This window comes from Harpia harpyja, chromosome 4, assembly GCF_026419915.1.
Source record: "Harpia harpyja isolate bHarHar1 chromosome 4, bHarHar1 primary haplotype, whole genome shotgun sequence".
Classification (NCBI taxonomy): Eukaryota; Metazoa; Chordata; class Aves; order Accipitriformes; family Accipitridae; genus Harpia; species Harpia harpyja.
Genome location: NC_068943.1, coordinates 40,542,180 through 40,561,540, shown reverse-complemented (window position 1 = coordinate 40,561,540; position 19,361 = coordinate 40,542,180). Strand labels below are relative to the sequence as shown.

Sequence of the window (19,361 nt, the reverse complement as noted above, 5' to 3'; positions counted from 1 at the left end):
AGCCAATTTGTATTAAATGACAAGATCGAATTTATTAGTAAGCGATAAGAGAGCAAAACAGCGCTGGGTGGCCGGGAGACAGTGCTCCGCCAAAGGCTCGCGCCGAAAATGGGGAAGAGTCCCTTTATTTATACAGTTTCTAGTTTCTGTCTACGTGGCGGCTGGTATCTTCTGCATTGTGTGTGCGTTTGGGTCGTCATTTGTTTGTTAGGTGGAACGTCTTTCGTTAATCATCGGTACTTAACTGGATACTGTGGTTTTAGATAAGCGAGGAATGTCTCTACCCCCAAATGCGATTTCATGAACAAAGTTAACCAGTTCATTACACTGCACACTATAGAAATATTATGAACAACTAAGAATCCTTAATACTTTGTCTAACCAAGCCTCATGCATACAAATTAAACATAATTGGAATCCTTGTTCCCACCATCAGAACTGAGGGCTACTTTACAACTGAAATGACACCTAAACATCTAATTTGAAATTCAAACTCACTCTATAAAAGTACAGCCTGATTGTTTTCCTCCCTTCTAAAGAAGTCTTATGAAAAATGAGCAAATCTAAGCTTTACTTAAATGTATATGAATGAACACAGCTATCAGCTGAAGATCATTGCAAAGCAGTACTCCTTGAATATTCATTAATTCTTCTAGACATCTGATATTCCCTTGTGCACACAGTAGCAAAATACTATTGCCAAGTAAATAATACCACTGTCCCATGAGAAATTCAGAGATCTGTTTTCAACTTTTAATCTAAAAGGAATGTGAAATATTCCATTATTTTGGAATATAGAATATATCAATATTCACATAGAAAACTTTTTCTTTGAGATGCTTTCTCTTGGCTTTTGGAAATTTAGTTGCTCTATAGAACAGAATTAAAGTATTTAATTTTAGTGAGATTTGGCATTAGCTTATGCTTCTCTACCATCCATTAGTGTCAGAAACGAGCTATATTTCTATTTTCAATAAAAGTTTGTATAAACGTGCTTGTATACAGATTAATATAGACTAGAAATCATTCAATGCAAGACACTTCACAGTGAAACATGCACAATGAGTCACCAAAAAGATGGAGAGCATTTTATGGTTTTGAGGCAAGGCTTTGTTAATTAGCCAGTAAAGTACAGGAGACAAGACATGATCCAAGAGTGAAAGAAGGCTTCTGTTAATTGGTAGGAACCTCGCAAATAAAGAGGAGCTAATGGAAGTGTTTCTTCATCTCTCACAAACAGTCCTAACTGTTTTGAATGTCGATGTTGTGAATAGTCCCTTTAGTTGCTTTCCTGCTTAAACTGTTGGGAGTTAATGTGATTTTTCAGTTAAATGAGTAACAACAAGAGATTCCTCATCAAAGGGTGTGACAAATATGTTAAGCACGACTGGAAAACTTCAACACGTGTCTCTCCATCATATCCAAAGGCACAACATGGAACGAGTGCCAGACACACAAGAAGCAGGAGGTGCAGAAGGATTTTCCAGTGACCAGTGGATACCTTCTGGTGTGCTACAAGATACTGAGGAACACACTTAGACCCTACCCTGCAGGTCAGCAATGAGGCTCATTTTCATGTACCCACTCTATAATACCCATCAGCTCAAGGAGACATTCTTACCCTTAAACCCAGTTTTAATTTTCCATGTCCTGCTGGAAAATTGCAAAATGTCAAGAAAGAAAATTCTCCCTTCTGTTTCTGGAATGACAGTTTCTATTGTCTAGAGAGCAGGAGAAGAACACAGTGTGGAAAACAAAAACAGCTTTAGCTACACTACAGTTAATAAAAATTAAATGTCAAACAGGACAAGAAAAACTGATGTGGTAACATACAGAGGAAAGGATCCATGAGAGACTCTGAGTAATGAAAAGGTCAGGGGAGCCTATAAATAAAGCCTGAAACAGACAAGATCTAGGGAGGCAGAAAGCTCATCAGAAGAGTACAACCGCTCAGGCAATTTAATGAATATGTTTTATGTAAATGGAACAATTACTATTCCAGGTACGGAAACTGTCCTTACTCTGAACACTACATACACCCCATGTCAGCCTTCAACACAAGGCATAAGCTGATTGCATTCCTTGTACGGACTGCACCGCGCAGGGACACAGCTCAGTCACAGGGATGAAGAGCAATTTCCACTTCTGTCAGGCTGCCCCATGGAAACTGTTGGTTTTCTTGGGGATTTGGCTTGTAGACCCTACCTTCTCCATACAAAAGCGTGTGGGCCTGCGGTTTTTGAAGGTCAGAAATGTGCCATCTTAGAGTTTGCATGATTGCATGGTCTGACATTTGGCTTCATTCTCCCCTGTTTGAGTCTCCTCTCCAGTTTGGTCCCCCCTATCTGGCCACAGTTTTTCCCGGACAAGCCTGGTTCTTATCCACATCAGTGACCAAGCTAATCAGAGTGAAATCACAGGGAAGATGACCTACGCTTCTTTTAAGGGCCATACAATGCCCTGCGACAGCGTCCCACCTCACTGTTTGTTGCATGAGCCCAGAATAAGAAATCGCTCCAGCCTCAATTAAATTGCAGTCATAAAGCCCCAACTCAAAAAATCAACCAGCTTAAAATTCAGGACATGCTCACGGGCCTTCCTGAACTGGAGCCTAAACACATACAACAAACAAAGCAACATGTGTAAGCACTGACTTGCACAGAATTGTACGGGGGGTCAGTGGAAGGCAGGGATAAAATGCGAGTTCTCTGAGTCATGGCCCATTGCCTTAGCCATCAGTTATGCTGCCTTCTTCAATATTGTATATAATAAAGCACAGCACTTTGTTCTAGGCTAGCTGTTCATTTACACCGGCTAGGACCAGTTATTCATTCAGTGCATTATTATGATTGTCTAGCATGTGTATTACAGGAATAACTGCAAGACTCAGCCCTGCTGTGCAAGCCACTCTGCAGACACAACAGAGGCAGTCTTGCACCCAGGAGCTTGCAATCTCACAGATGGGTTGAAAAAACAGGCAGGGGAAGCACAGGGCAGCAAGACCAATAAAACCTGATGTTGTGAAATTAAATGTGAAAAAGATTTCTTTTCTCTGCTATTGAAAGGTACTTGGAGAGTTGTTCCAATTGCCCCACAGGATCTGGGTCCTGGTCCTACTCCCTCTCCTTTTCCAATTGCTGTTTCAGCCATGCAGTCTGCCTCTTTATTCAGCTTGGCAGCGGAGAGAAGTTTCGTTCTGGGAAGGACAAACCCCTCATGGCCTTCCTTCGAGGGTCCATCAGGCAATGACTCTCGCTGCCTGCACCTGGCATCTCTCTCCTCTTTCTATTCTGGGAGGAAGAGAAACAGCTGAGCTCTGCTACCGTATGCGAGGGAGGCAGATGGGGCGTGAATTCAGTAGTGATTGTACTGCTCATTTGTTTGGCATAAAAATGACGGACACATGATAGAACAACCCGGAACAAACATGGGGGGGGGTATGAATACTGAATAGCTTTTACTGTCATTAATTTTCCTGTTACTGTGAGTTTTTCTTCTCATTCAGTGATAAATCTGCATAAACATGAAGGGTTATAGTTGTCATCCTGATTCTCATCAGGTATTTTATCTGACAGGCTGTTCTATTTCTATGATTTCCTATAGTGCATTTCTTTCACTTTTGGGCAATGGGAATAGACATTTCAGTTTCACTGCTTAGTTAGCAGCACACAGGGGTATGTATGCACTACTGGATATTTGGGTAACAAAGGTAGAATGGGGGAAGCTTTTGCTTCCTCTATGGGACAGAAACACAGATTCATAGAGGTTTTTCTTAACCTTTGGCTTTATCTGCGTTTAGTTTTGTGAGCTCTAAAACCATGCAGGATTTCAGGACCATGGTAAAATTAAAAGAGACTAGGATTTTATTATATGAACCCCCAAAACCTTCATCGACCAGGACAGTGAGTTCAGCGGTTTCTCAGCCTAGCCCATAGTTGCTGTTTGTGCATACTATAAAAACACAATTTCATTCAATCTGATGAGAAGTCCCTTAAAGGAAAATATATCGAAAGAGCAATGGGTCAAAAATATGATGCATTTGCACTCAGAAAATGCAGGCTAGTGTTGCTGAATTTGCACATTTTAACTGCAAAAAGCATGAAATCCTTAAAATATTCCTGCAGTGGTCTTATGCTGAATGAGGAGCTTTATGAATATTTCAATTACAAGATGAGGTTTGAAAGAATAGAGTTGTTTCAATTTTGAATCACCCTTCCTTAAATAACTTGCCCTATTTGGTATTAGATTAGACTCAGTTAAATCCAACAGCCACTCCACATGCGCTGGGTAACGATGGGACCTCATGAGCTAGAACCACCTCGCTGTCCCTCCTGCTATTGCTTTGAATAGACCAACCACGGCTTTGTTCAGGAGACACCGAGCTCTTGCCATCCTCTTTGGCAAACAGAACCCTATTTAGATGGCTCAGCCAAGGCATTTCCCTTCCTCCTTGTCCACTGTTATTTACAGTATTTGAGTGTTAATTTAAAGGCTCAGCTTTTTGCTGTGGAGTGCTACACCTGCCCCCACTCTGTATCAGAAGCAGTAATAGTGGCTCTACATCAGACATGCACAAAGCCAGTCTTGTTCTTGGGGGTTGAAGAGATACCTAGAGAGTAGCAAATGATACTATGCTGCACTGATCGTCTCATTTCTACACCCAAGTAAGGAAAGGTTGTTGATTTTCTTCTCTGTCCCTACTTGGAGATGGACTATGATTCAAATACTTTGTGAACGAAAGCAGAGCTTTACAAGCAAAGCTTTTACCACCTCATGTCCTAGTTCTGATCTCACTAAGCCAACCAAAAGATAGCTTCAATTCTGAGGAGTTACTCCTGATTTTACTGCAGTTAATTAAACCAGGCTGTTTTTTTTCACTCATTCAGGTCACCCCACTGAACTAAATTCTGTATTTGCTTATACCAACTACCTTCAACGCTTGCTAAACCAGTGGTGTCACTGAAGTCACTCTAGAATTGCATTCATATCAGCACGTGAAACACAGACTTCAGTGGGACTTTAGTTAGATTTCATGCTTCTTGGGAAAGTAGTTGCATGTTTGTGCTACCTCGTTCTGCTTAAGCAGGATGCCTAGACAGTCCTGTAAGGCAAATAACAAACTTCCTTCAGCAAAACTGCAGAATTAGGCTTTACTTTTTAGCAGAAGTCATTCCACCAGCACCAGCTGTTCAACACAAGCCACCTTTGTATGCATTTTCTTACACACAATGAAGTCTGAAAATGCAACCCTCCCCTCCATTCCCTGAAAGCGCAACCGCTAGTACTTAAGAACTGAGTTCTGGTCTGCTAGATGTTGGCAAAGCAGAGGGACCCACTGGGCTCCACTGGAACATCTCCCCATTTCCCTGAGAGAGAATGATCGCCCTAAATGAAATCAGAATTTGGCCTTGATTTCTTCATATAATAAAATGCCGACAGCTAGATTCTCCCGCTTCTCACACCTGTCTAAATGACCAGGCATCCCTGGAAATGAAGTCCTGACTAGTGTCAGTCCAAATATCAGAATCTGACTTTCAGCAGTTATCACTGTTTCACTAGCCTTGAAGTGGAAACTGCTGCCACTTTTATGCATGGACTGAAAGCTTGCCTAGTTACCCTGTAACTTAATTAAGTATTCTCTCCATCATCCGACAAACTGCTGCTTAACACATTCTGGCAATTTGCCTCTCATATGTTGCAGCAGATATGGCTGGCAATGCATGGAGCTTATCACGGGGTATTAATTACTTGAGCATAAATAACATTCCCTCTTATCTCAGCTTCATGATCTACTATTTCTAATGGAAATACATTCATAATAACAAGTGAGAAAAAACAACGAGGGGGTAAATTTAAGCCTAAAAATGAGTGACAGGTCTTGCAATGAGTGAAAGTTAAAGCCAGGCAAATGAAAATGAAAAGTAAAGGTACATTCCTAACGGTCACGTTAATTAATCCTTGGAACCAACTACAAAGGCAAGAGCTGGATTTTTCATGTCTACATATCTTCAGATCAGTCTAAGAAACATAGTTTAGTCAAAATGGGTAGCCTTAATAAGCATAAGCATGGAAACTCATACAGGAGAGGAAAGCACAGAAGGCATACAGGTCAGCTTGGCCGTACGTGAGCACTAGTAACATTGCACAAGAATAGACCAGTTAAAAAGCCGGGCCTGGGAGAGCAACTGATACAATAAAATGACTCGGCTTGCATGGCTCCCTCCCACTCCAATTCCCAAACCCTCGAGCAGAATCAAGCAGAATGCCAAAGCCTTTGCTGTAAGCAATTCTCCCTTCCTGCCTCCATTCACAGCTTATTAACTCTCCTGCATTAGAAAGGTGTTTCCCAACTATCCTGCCACAAGGAGAAAAATAAAGAACAAGAAATGTAGCTTTTGTTTTCTCAGAAACTCTCATTAATGATTGCAGGACAGAAACACACACCTGAAATTAAATTACTTTCATAACTCCGTACTGCTGAAGGTTACAGGATGTGTTTGTGTTGTGCAACGCAGGGGTTAGCTGTATGGTGTTGGAAAACCATTTGAACATGTAGGTTTGCCTGCCAGAAAGACAATGTGTACGTTTATGTCTGTATGAAGGCACCTGGACTCCCGATGAATTATACAGCCTTCAGGTGGCGTTTTAAAATGCAGGATTCAGGTATGCAAGTTTGTGTGTGGGTGTGTTTGTGAATAACTGTATACTTTGTGTACACATGCAATAGGGGTAGCTTCTGAGAGCTACTGTCATGTGTGTGCATGTGTATGTGTGACAGGAGAGCTAGCTATTTTATGTACACAGACACACAAGTGTACATTATTGTGGATGGATACTGTTGTGAATTTTGCTTATCAGTGATACATTTATAAGGCAGATGTAATTATTCAATGTTTTGAATATGTATTTTTAGCTTGTTTACTGGGTACATTATATACCTATGAATGGTTATTTGTGCATGAATAGTGTATTTACAAGTTATAAATGTTTCTTGTGGAGTATTAGTTAATATTTTTGAAAGTACAGAAGCTGATGAGTATATAGCATACACTGGATATTTATGTGGGTGGACGTATCTATGTGAGCTATTTCAACTCACATAAGAGATGCAGACTTGTATTTAAATGTTCATTACAGCAAAGAGTGGGTCTATTATGCTTTTATTCCCATGGATTATTGTGCTGCACATGCTTGGGGAATGGCAGGGAAACTGATAAAATTTTCAGAGGTGACAATTCTGGAAGAGGCTCTCTCCCTTACTTTCAGAAAAGTTTGATATGTTCATTAAAATAAATCTCTCCTTGGGATACAGTTCAGGAAAAGGAGAACACAGGACAGTCCTGGGGTCTGCCTGAAATGCTTTGGAAAGGGTATGACTTGATTGCATTACCAAAACCCATGTAACTGATTGTCAAGCTACACAACTTGAAAACATTCCCCCCCCTTTTACATATCAAATACAAGGTGCATTCAGCTCTGGAGGATATCCTCCTCCAGATCTGCTCAGCTTATTAAAAAACACAGGAGGATGTTTCTCCTATTCTACAGAAGTCAGGGAAGTTCTTTTGCTACCGCTCACGCTGGCACTGTTTGAAGCATCAATTCAACAATGTACTTAGGCATATTTGCAAATTTCAAACACAGAAACAGTCCGTGAAGCCAACAGAGTACACAGCTGCTTAAGGGCTTTGCTCAAAAGGGGAGAAATACACTTCTTGTCTTACTTCCCATGCATTGTAATAGATTTGCACCCTGCCCCACTATGCACCATTCAGCAATTATTCTGCCAGCGATATCTGATGTGCAACAACAAAAATTCCTAATGTGTAGGATGCAGGATTTCTCAGACTTGACAGTATTGGGAAAGAGCGAGTTTGTGTGATGAAATCTCAAGGGCAATGAGCAGTTGAAGTAACTTTTTGACTATTTGAAGATGGCTAGCTTCTCTCTGGATGGTAAAAACCATGAATAAGAAAGGTACAGATGCGATCTAGTGCCATTTTCGAAGCTCTCTATCTCTGACATCATGTAAGGGACTCAGCAAGCCCTCTCTCATGTTGAATTGAGCTGGACAAGGCAGCTTGTTGGGTAGAGCTTATATAACATCTCTCTGAGGGGCTGAAATTGCCTCTGACTTGCACAGATCAGTTACAGTTTTCCTTTCCATCACTATCCCATACATTAGGAGTTCACTTCAGCTACAGAATAAAAAATTCTGAAAAATAATTTTGACACAGTTATTTTGCAGAGGTAGGGTGAGAAGTGAGGGTCTCGGAAAAAGAACAAACTCTTCTAAGAAACCTCTCCCATTTTTCTCCCTGTATTTCTCCTTCTGTTCCTCTGAGGTTTAGTATGGAAAAAGAGGAAGCTGAGCAGAAAAACTAAAATGAGACCTTTTTGAAAAATAGTACTCTGTTCAAGTCTGCAAGATGCTTTCTAGAACTGACGAGCATTTCAAATGAAGTTATGTCACTTCAAAACTTACCGTATAACATAATGGTAGTTCCTATATCCTGGAGGCCAAGCTGACTGCTGGCTCTTAACATGGTATTAAGTACAACAGAGTCATGCCATGTTCATTTTTCCGCCCCCCTCAGAAAGAAATACAAATTTCTCTTTTATCTACATTGTAACATTAGATCTCTAATTAAATAGTATCTCTGACCCCTACAGATAGTATTCTCTTTGTTCGCATGTCAATAACACCATTGCTTTCTATTTCCAGTTTATCTTGTCTTTGTATTAGTATCAAGAGGCAAAACCGTATTTAAGATCCCTAGTGTACAGCTCAGTCCATCCCTACTACAATGTATATTTATTTCATAGATATACATACGGTCCTTCCTATATATAAAATAACTCTTGCATATTATGTATTCTCCAAGAAATAAAGTTCCATTTTGATAAAGAAGTAATCTGCAGGCATCTTTTTTTTTTCACCAAATTTTGGGGGGTAAGGAAAGAGATTTTCCCCAACAAGGCCATTTTTATTCTGTGTTGTTCAAATTTGTGGAAATTTTTCATCTCACAGACTAGATTTCTTCACCCCTTTTCTGGATGTGACAGTCCTCTTTGGGGAAGTATGGTTCTATGCCTATCTCTTTGTAAAGACTGAAATTGTTAACTCAATTTGGTGCTTCACAGGAATAGCGATCTTAATTGAGCTGCAGGATGAAGCATGCCTAAAACACTTCAAGAAGTTACTGGCAGGTTAGCATTAGACCTCCAGAGATGTTATTGCTTGCCACTGACAGAAGTGAGGAACTGATCCTGATTTTCAACACCAACTAACATGCTTGCACTAGCCTGGCCAGATGGCTTCAGTTATGTCAGTGCATGTTCCCATTAGCTTTAGGAACCTCAGCATCTAAACCTTTACTTTAAATATGTACTTTAGACAAGAGCAGAGAATTTTGCAAGCTGTTACTTACCCAGTCTACCTAGTCCAGGGACTCTGTCTGAAATTCCAGAACATTTCAAACTCCCAGATGGCTACTTACTTTGTTTTAAATCATCAACCGGAACAGAAACTGGGACATCCAGGCCAGAAAAAAACCTTCACTGGGGCAAGATCTAAACTTTCTCTGATCATGAATAGCTTGTGAAATGTGTCAGAGATTCCATGAAAAGAGTATACAAAGATAGCACCTCAGTTTGAGAAGACAGTCAAAAACACTGGATAAACATGCTAAAGGTTTGCAGGGAAAGTTGTCCTGTTAATATCAGACATCTTGCAGGAAATAAATCACAATGACTGTGATTGTGGAGGAAAAGGCTAAAATCTATTCGTAAAAATCATGAAGGCAAAACACTTCACTACATACCAGGGAGGTTTTTTTCCTCTTCTTTTAATTTAGCAGTAACAATGTCTACAATACATTGACCCACAAATTAAGTGAAGGTATGAAACCACATTCTTCATACTGAGATGGCACATTCTGGACTTTTACTTTTTAAATACCCTCTCAAGGGGGAAGAGTTCTGAACATCCAATGAACATCTTTTGAAACAACCAGTGGTAGGAATTTCGATTTTAACAGTGATCATATTTAGTGAGCCTTGTCCATAGAGATCAAAATGCTTTGCAAACAAGTGCAAAGCTCAGAATCTCACTGTACAGATAAAAGGAGAGGGAAACTGAGGCACAGTGCTGTGCAGTGACTCGCCAGGATCAAGCAGCAGGCAGCAGAGGTCTGGACATAAATCTCAGCTCTCTGACTCCCAGTCAATTCCTGACTTGCCAGGCCCCAGTTTCCCAGTAAGTGTAGGTGGGTATCTACTGTCCAGCAGTTCAGGTGTTATACAGGCATATCTTCTTTCACCTCTCCCGCTGTCCCGTTGGCTCCATTCAATCCTGCTGGCTCCCTGCCTTCCTCCTCTTCTTCTTCCCCTTTTGCTGTCTCTGCTTCTCTGCCTCCGCTCAGGAGGGTGGCACTGGAGAGGTGGCTGAGGAGCTGGCCTTCCCGGCGGGACTCGGCCAGCTCTTTGGCACAGCACACGGGAGTGTTGGTCTCATAAGTGCTATGGAAGCTGTTATAGTCAACTTCGTAAAAAGCCTTCTCCAGGGTGAGGACAGGAGTGAAGCGATGCCCCCACAGCACCTCGGTGTCCATGTAGGAGCTGCGAGCCTGGCAAGTCATCCCTAGATGGAAACAGAGGGATGTTAAATGCAAAGCTTCTTTACATGCTCACCCAACCACTTCTTTCATTTAAAAGCACTTTCATGTTATCTCCATACCTGATTGCTCTGGGACACAGAAAAGGTCTTCGCTTAATAAGCCTCACAAAAGCCTCTATCATGATAAAAGCTGAGCACTCAAAGGAAAAGGGATGGATTCATCGCCGCATCTTCAGACTGTTTCCTGAACCTTGTGCTCATGGGTTTGAAGTCTGGTACCACTAAGCAGCTTCTCTCTCTCCTCACATTGCTCTGTTGAGGTGTTGCTTGCGTGGCCGATACTAACAGCACTTCTGGTGAATTGTGCTAGAACGACGTCCAACCCTCCCAATGCACCTCAAATCCTGACCCACACAGGCCCTCAGTAGAATGAATGACTGCCCTGCACTCCCACTGTGTCTGACCCCATCCCACCTCAGCTACAGCAGTATCAGCAATTCCCTCCTGCACTTAGGTTAACACACCAAGGCGTATAGCCTGAAAGGCTATACGGGCTATATATAGGGCCAGTGATTTATATGATTATATATAGGGCCTAGTGATTTATATGGCAAGCTGGCTTTTAAATACCTCTGGAGGGTTCAGTCCAACTGTTTTGGGTTGGCAGAACCAAAACCCACAACAAGACACGGTCAAGATCATGAGCATGTTGAATTCCATTTATTAATGGATTGTGGATTGAATGAACAGTGGGCAATATGAAACTGATTTTTGTCAAGCTGCTTCTCAGCCCCAAGGATCAGAGTTTATTTATTTACTTTGACAAAGTTTAAAGACAAGCTTTGCAGAGCAGGGATAAGAGTTCAGTGTTGGTGTAACTGTGAACAAATTCTCTTGGAATCACCTGCCATTGTCAAGGCTGACTTCTCTTCTGAATGTGTCTTCTGTTTGTCCTAATTATGTTATGAATTTGGAATGAATTCTGGTGAAATTTGGAAAACCTGACCTCACAAAGTCCTTCCACTGTTTTCTTTTGGAGGGTGAGAGAGAGGCCTGAGTGGAATACATGCAAAACATGCACTTGATCAGGTTCCTGACCAATACTTCCAACTCTAACTGCTTCAGCCCAAAGTACACAAACAGAAATCTAAAACAATGCATAGGGGGAAAAATAGCAGTGTCAGATGCTTCAGGGAAGAACATATCATGTATTCTCCCCACGTGAGCTCAACTAAGTGACTGAAATCTCAGAGTAATCAGAAAACTCCTTTCCTTAAAAAAAAAAAAAAGGCACCTTTGTGAAAAGACAAATATTTTGTTCTTATAATTGCTACAGTCTATAAAAAGAAACCCACACAAACAAGTTCTCTGGAAAGCTTTACTTGTCTCTTACTGCCTGCCTTAGTTTAAAGCTGTCAGGCCCGGAGTATACTAGTTGCTTTTGGTTCTTTAAAGGAGAGAAGAGGGACGGTGACACACGCAATACTGAGAAACTTCCAGTTCTGTATCACAGACTGAAAAGCCAATTTTTTCCCCCCAAGAAGATCTGCAGGAGTATTTGCTTCTGGGCAGGAACAACAAGTACAGAGTTAGTCATAGTGTTCTAGCGTGCCTGCTTCCTGGACCGGAAGGAACCGGGAAGTGCAGAGGCTGCTATGAAAACCACGATAATGGAAGAAGAAAATTACCCCCAGTGTTTTTGCCTTAAGGAGAAGCGCTATTGAGGTACAGCGTCTTTGCAGGAAACTATCAGCTTTTGCTTTACAAGTGAAAAACAGAATGGAGACCACTCCTGACTATGTGGTGACACTACAACGTGCAGCATCACCTGCCCTGGACTCCTCAGTCCTTGAGGTGAAGACTGGTTAATCCTCACTCCCTTTTATCAGCTAGCAAAGAGCAACTCAATGCGCAGGCAGTTCATGAAGTCCTGCTAATTTCTGAGTCCTGCTACAGTTTTTCTCAGGAGAGCTGTGTCACTGACACTTATCATCCTGTTGACCACCCTGTGCAAGGGCTTTTATTACAGGCTGTTTTGAGGGTCAGTAATGCAGGGCTGCAGGGCTAATCCCATTTTCTGACGCTCCCTCATGCTGGGAGACCAGAATGCTAGACAACCAGCAGCATGTGCACATATGGTGAGGAGACAGTTAAAATAAACTAGCCCTTTTCCCTTTCAACAGAGCTGGTTTTGCACCAGAAATCACGAAGGTCTTCAAGTGCCCCTTCCAATCTCGGAGGGCTTTCAAAGCCCAGCAAAGAGAGGAGGAGAGGAGACCCCTCAGGCCCACAGCGTTAGGTCCTGTTATTGAACCGGCTAATTCTTATCCCGACCTTCCAAGTGCTGCAGCTGCATGAAGGTATCATGTAGAAGTACCCAAGGCCAAGATGGGGTGTCCCTGCTAAATGGGGGGGCCTGAGGCATCCTAAGGGAACTCCTGCCTTATAATCAGGGCCTGAAATAGCTCCTTCCCTGGGGGAAGTAACTGACAGTGAGCCTGAACTCCAGAGACACACTCATAGTTATCTCCTGCTGTAAGTATTCAATTAAGGAAGGAACAATAGAAAGCTTTCAGCAACCAAATACTGCACACTGCCAGCTTCCTGCAGTAGCTGCTTTCTGTAACCCCAGGGGTACACAGAGCCAGCACAATAAGACAACTTGTAATTGCTCCATAATCCCATTCAAATATTCCTTTTTAGCACATGTGCAGTGGTGTTTTAATTGCGTGGGGACATACTGCTTGGCAACTCCTACATTACCCAGTAAACAACAGCATTGTCTCTGCTTCAAATTCCATTAAGTGCCTGCTTTGCAGGCTGCCCTGTGCTCTCCAGCCTAGTTAATTAATGCATCTGTAATGTCCCTAGCTAATTATTGCCTCTGTAACTGCAAAAAGATGACAGAAGAGGTGTGGAAACAATAAACCTTACTTTTATTAAGAGGACATGGGTGCTGCTACTTTCCACTTGCATACAATGTGCCCTGTGCCCTCTGTGCTCTGAATATCTGTTTCAGCTTGCAGTGGGGCGGAGTAATTCACTAGACTAAGATCCTTCATACGTGGCTGGGGGCTCTCTGCAAAAATCAGCCGTTTCATTTTATATGCCTTGCTTATCCAAGTCCATGGGACATCTTGGGTGTCGGGAATCATTAGGCTATATGCTCCTATCCATCAAGTACCACAGCAACACTGGCACTGCTGTTCTACTTCAGTGCAGTAGCACTGTCTTGTGCAACCCTGGAGCACTGACATTTTGGAGAGCACAAGAAATTGAGGGAGATTTCAAACTCTTGGAATTTCTTGCAAAAATAATCATAGTACTTATGGCCCTGATAAAGGCTGTTAATCCTTATCTGAAAGTAGATATAACTACACATTTTGGGTTTAAATGGAACAGATATTTGGTATAGTTACAGAGAAGTGGTAGTTGGTGACTTGGGCATTTTATTTAAGTAAGCTTCATGTCAAAAGAATATCCTCATTTCCCCTTTGTCAGTCTAAGTAGATGTGCTTAAAAACTTATTTAAAAATAAAGTCATAGAGATTTTTATTTCAAGTGTATCGTGTTTTCCAGATAGTAAGACCATTAGAAGTTTAATTTTCTCCTAAACAATCTGGTTTAAAAATGAAAAAGTATGTTTAATATAAATTTGTACAATCTGTCAGTTGCGGAAAATGTGAAATGATATGTGAAATCTTCAGCTTTAAAGTTTTAGTTACAGCGCTCTCATCTCTTAATTCAGCAGCTTAGCTTTCAGTTGCAAACAAACCTCAATTTTAATTGATACCAGAAAAAAGTTTCTACAAAGTTATAAGCAGATGCACCAAGTTTTCAATAAAGCTGGAACCAGTTCCAGGCTTTTTAGAAAGCTGGAGAACAGAGGACTGTCTCCTGGTTTCAAGTTCTGCAATAAACATTTCATAGAGTTTTAACAATAATTTCATTACAGCAGAATCCTAAGAAGTGGATTTTTTTTTGTCTGTTGGCTGGAGTCACTGCATCACAGATCAATAACAGAGTTTGTGCATGTTCCTGTTTAAGGCAGCCATAGATGGCTTCCTAAACGGCTTGTTTCTGGTTTCCAGTAGATGAAAAGATACAAAATATATTGCTATGTGTATTAAACCAGGTGTTTCATTACATTCAATAACAGAGAAAGTCACTGAGGAAAGATTGGTGTGTAAAATAGGTGTCAGGGAACTCTACCAATAAGGCACTTTTCTGTCATCAAAATCAGTTGGGATCAAGCAGCTTACATTTTATCAAAGATAAAAGAATGTTAATACATGCTGACAGAAAGCAGTTATTTGATGGTTCACTCAGTAAGGAGCCTGGTTTTTCCGCAGCGTACTCAATGGGAATTGTAGGTTTCAGAATGTTTCACTGCTTGCAATGCCACTGATTATGCAACTGGAGCAGACGCTTCTGGCTCTGCCACACTGCTAGGAGAAGTGGAGATTGCTCCTGATTTCCAGGTCTTGTATACCCTTAGGTTACCAGTTAAAATCAAACTTCATTATCACAAGCCAAACCTAACTGCATTTGCAGCTGTTTGGTTATCCAGAGATGAACCAGCAGTCTCCCTCCAACTGTTGGAGGATGCGTATTTTTGTCAAACATACCGTCACAGCCAGTGCCTTTACCGGCAGTTTAACGGGAGAGGGCAAGGGGACCACAAAGCATGATCTACCAACCCAAGAAATTGCCACAGGCTTCAATGTGATCACATCAACAGTATAGTCGAACCTTTCAGTACTGCCTGAACTTTCTCAGTGGGTAGAGATATCCCAACCCCTGGGGCTGTCAAGACAACATTTTTCATCAGCTTGAAATTAACTCTCCTCATTTAAATGCCACAGAGCTCAGTGATTATCTGCTGGCAAAATGTCATGTGGATGCTGACTGTGTGTTTGCCATATTTGCTAGGCTCTCTCTGCAGTTCAGACACAGATACTGCTGGAAGTGGTTTCACTTCTCTGTCCTTGTTTTCATACACTATTGTATGCAGGGTAACTTTTCCCCTTGTACTGGATGCACTAAAGCTGCATAATACATACTCCACTCCTTGAGCTGAGCTCCACCTACATTACAAGAGTACAGAGAAAGAACTGATGGACTCAGAGGTATAGTGACAGACTGATGTAAGTTAGGATGGCAAGGAGTAGTTATAAAAATTTTAAGTTCTATCACTCTAATTAAGCAATACATGTCTTTAGATTAGCATCAGCATTTGGACGGTTATGAAATTTATTAGTCCCTTTGCGTTAATTAGACCAAAGAACACCATAACCTCCAAAAAGTCAATATTCCTCCAACTTGAAAAGGAATATTAGAAGGTAGGAGCATGGTCCTCCAATTACTTGTGCTTGTCTCCTTTAGAGGAGGACATGTCTGGGCTTGATTCACTTTGATTTTTATGCCAGAGGAGAGTAATAGGATTTTAATTTATCTGAATGGTCTCCAGGCATGTGAAAGCTCCTAGGCACTGGAAATGAAAAAAAAAAAAGAACCTTATGATTTAAAGATCTTAGATTCAATTGCCAGGTCTCTACCAGGCGGAACCTGAGCATCAAGCTCATACCATGTAACTTTAGGCCCCTCACAAAGGTATTTATAGTGACTGCAGAGGCACCTAAAATGACTAGCCTGCCAACTTCTACCTCTGGAGGACAATTCAGCCGATGAAAAGAATGACTTGAGACATCTCTCTCTTCCCTATAAGTATATAAGCAGTTTCTGTAACAGTTCTGCAAGGTCCTTCTTGCAGGAAAGAAAACTTACTTATATGCAAAATGCAAAACAAAACAACAAGACAACCCAAACCAGATGATGAATGCATAAAAACTCCACACCCTTCCTTTGTTCTCCCATGAAAATCATGATTAATTTCAGGTTATCTTATGTTGTGACTACTTCTTTTGGTCCTATATTTACAGCCAGGAAATTTTACTAAGTCCTCTGTAAAGGTGAGTAAATTGAGGTGCAAAAAAGCTGCTGTTTGCCTACGGTCTCACAGGGACAGGATGAAGTAAATTACTTCTAATCATTAAACCACTTTTTATCACACAGACTCTAAGCTAGAAATATATATGCCTATCCTAGAGTTTATTAAAACTTCATTTAGTGACTGGACTAATCGGGCATCTGGACTGTTTCTTGTGGCTTATTTAATAGTGGTGGGAAAAAAGAGGTAATGAAAACCAGTGAGGACCAAGAGTAAAGTAACAAGCACTGCTGTCTCTATGCCCAGACAATAGCACTGCTGGACCCTGTAGATACAGAATGAGGTTTGCAGGACAGCTACTGATAAATTAGGTTTTGCTTAATTGTCAGTAAATAGCAGCGGAAGGGTAAAGTTGGAAGAGAAGAGACCCTCTTCAAATTATCTGCCAGAAAGTCCTGTAGGATATGCAGACTGCGTCATCATATGTGATGGCTTACAGGGAAAAAAAAAAAAAAATTGGACTCTCCAATGTTCTCTTATTGAATCAGCCAAATTCTTCACCAGAACCCAGCTGACTCTGCATGTGCATGGAAGGGGGACCTAAATCTCCACTGCTCTTCTACATTCCAGCAGCCTTGCTTTATACACTATGTTCAATTCAGGATCAGGAGGGTAAGGGCAAGAGGTTTGGCCAACAACAGCCTAGACCTATTCTGTCAACAGGGTTGGCTCTCATTTTTTATTGCTACTGTGGGAAGCAGAAAGGCAGTGAAAGCAAAAATGTATTCACTTTGCAGACAGATTTTCCACCTTCACTTTCTTACCTTTTATTGCAAGTCAAATTTGAGCCAGCTGATCTTGACAAGTGTCCCTTTCAGATAAGGCAAAAGAGAATTAATTCCCTAAAGTAATCTCTGTGACTAATTCATTAAGCAGGCACTGTGAGTGATGCTGCTGCTTTCAAGATGCCCACGAAGCAGCACTGGAAGCCAGAACACTTGTCATCTATATTGATTTTGTCTTTACAGTGGTCATTTCACTCAGCAATGATCACAACAGATCTGCCCAGAAACTTAGTCTCCCTTTGGCATTTTTAAACCTCTCGCAGAGTCACAGTGCCTCAGCCATACTGAAACACTGATTGGAAAGCCCCCTGACAGTGGGCTTTCTGCCGCAGCTGGCTTCCTGGGTTAGTTAGTAGAACAGCTGTGGGTCCCTGGAGAGCTCTCACTAGAATAATACAATGTTTATTTTCTTTTTCAGCAAAATAAAAACATTGCATTTTAGGCTGGCTGGTACATTTCTTGTGTGTTGTGTGTACATTCTTCAGTGTGTTGTTATTTATGCTTTTAAAAATTCAAGTCAACTTGAAAACAAAAACATGGGTTTAAAACACAATGTTTCACTTTGTAAAAAAAAAACCAAACAACTTGAAGTGTTTAGGAAATTCAAGTCAACTTGAAAACAAAAACATTGTTTCAAACCACAATGTTTCATTTTGTAAAAAAACCAGTGACTTGAAGTGTTTCAACTCTTCAGAATTTACTCTACACTTTTCATTTGAAACTGTTTACCATCTTTGCTTTTCACTGGATCAGAATTAAACTTAAATGTCAGTAAGAAGAGTTACTTGTTTGAGTTACTTGTTACATTACATTTGTAATATGTGTGTGGTTGGTTAAAGCTATTGGAAATCATTATAAAATTGCTGTCCCAAACTTTCAGTGGAAAATATTCATGCTTTTAGTCAAGACATTATGCTTAAATTTCTTTAGTTGTTTCTACGTTGACAATCACCATTTTGACCTGCTTTCCAAACACCTTCTGAAAAAATATAACTGCCTTTTCCCCACCAGTGCAGGATGCATTCATGGTATGATTTGCTGTTGTCTGTAAAGACGGAATAAGTTTCCATTAATTTTTACTCCTCACAACGACTGCAGAGCTGAGCCATCTCTGAGACAGCATGCAGGACTCGCTTGCCTCTTGTGCACCATGAACAGAGCTGAATACGCTGACCAGTTGTACCTCTGAGCACTGTGATGGTGGTTCCTCATTTTTCATAGGGGTTACTAAGGGAACAAATGGTCTGTTGCATTTTTATACTGCCCTGAACCTGACCAGGTTGTAACAGTGTCATGATTCAATAGAAGTCACACTGCGAATAAATGACACCATTCCTGAAAGCAGATGGGGCTTGAACAATATGACAAGAAGGAAAGAACCTAAAGAATTTGCTTGGAGCACATTTTAAGGTATGGAGGTAGGGATTAATATCCCCCAAACTGCTTTATCAACATTACGAAGTGTGAGGACAAAGCAGGAAAGCACAAACACGGTGCTTCTGCAAGCCACTCTCATTATGGCAAAATATCACACCCCCCCAGTTACCATATGTCATTCAGAAAACCATCTTAGCCTCTGAATCAGATAATGGCATCATCTGAGGTCCACTCTGCTCTAAGTTCATTGCAAACTGGCTCTTCTAGCTCCGGTTTTGGAATTTCACAGCCTGTCTTCTGAGACCAGAATAATTCATTTCCACAGATGTGTGCTCCTTAATATCATTACACACTGGCCCATATAATCCCTCTGGGAGAGGAGCCCATTTGTAAAGCAATATTATTCCTATGCCATGCTTTTAATTTTGAGGCTGTTATTGGTAATGACTTCCTCTCACACATATCTAGCAGAGGCTGAGCTTTCATAAGAGGAAGGCAGTGCAGTAGCTGTTCAAACAGAATTTGATAGTGTCACTGTGTGATGAGGAAAGAGGCTTTGGACAAACAAGGA

General features: G+C 41.1%; 1 protein-coding gene across 2 annotated transcripts in view; it reads right to left on the bottom strand.

The window, feature by feature from the left end:
• Positions 1-9,824: 9,824 nt before the first annotated feature.
• Positions 9,825-19,361, bottom strand: part of KCNJ5 (potassium inwardly rectifying channel subfamily J member 5) — a 60,974-nt gene continuing 51,437 nt past the window's right edge. For both annotated transcript variants that reach the window (XM_052786355.1, XM_052786354.1), the window contains one exon: positions 9,825-10,642. In XM_052786355.1, the coding sequence (XP_052642315.1) occupies positions 10,299-10,642 (344 nt within the window). In that variant the 3' untranslated portion in view covers positions 9,825-10,298. The remainder of the gene's footprint in view (positions 10,643-19,361) is intronic.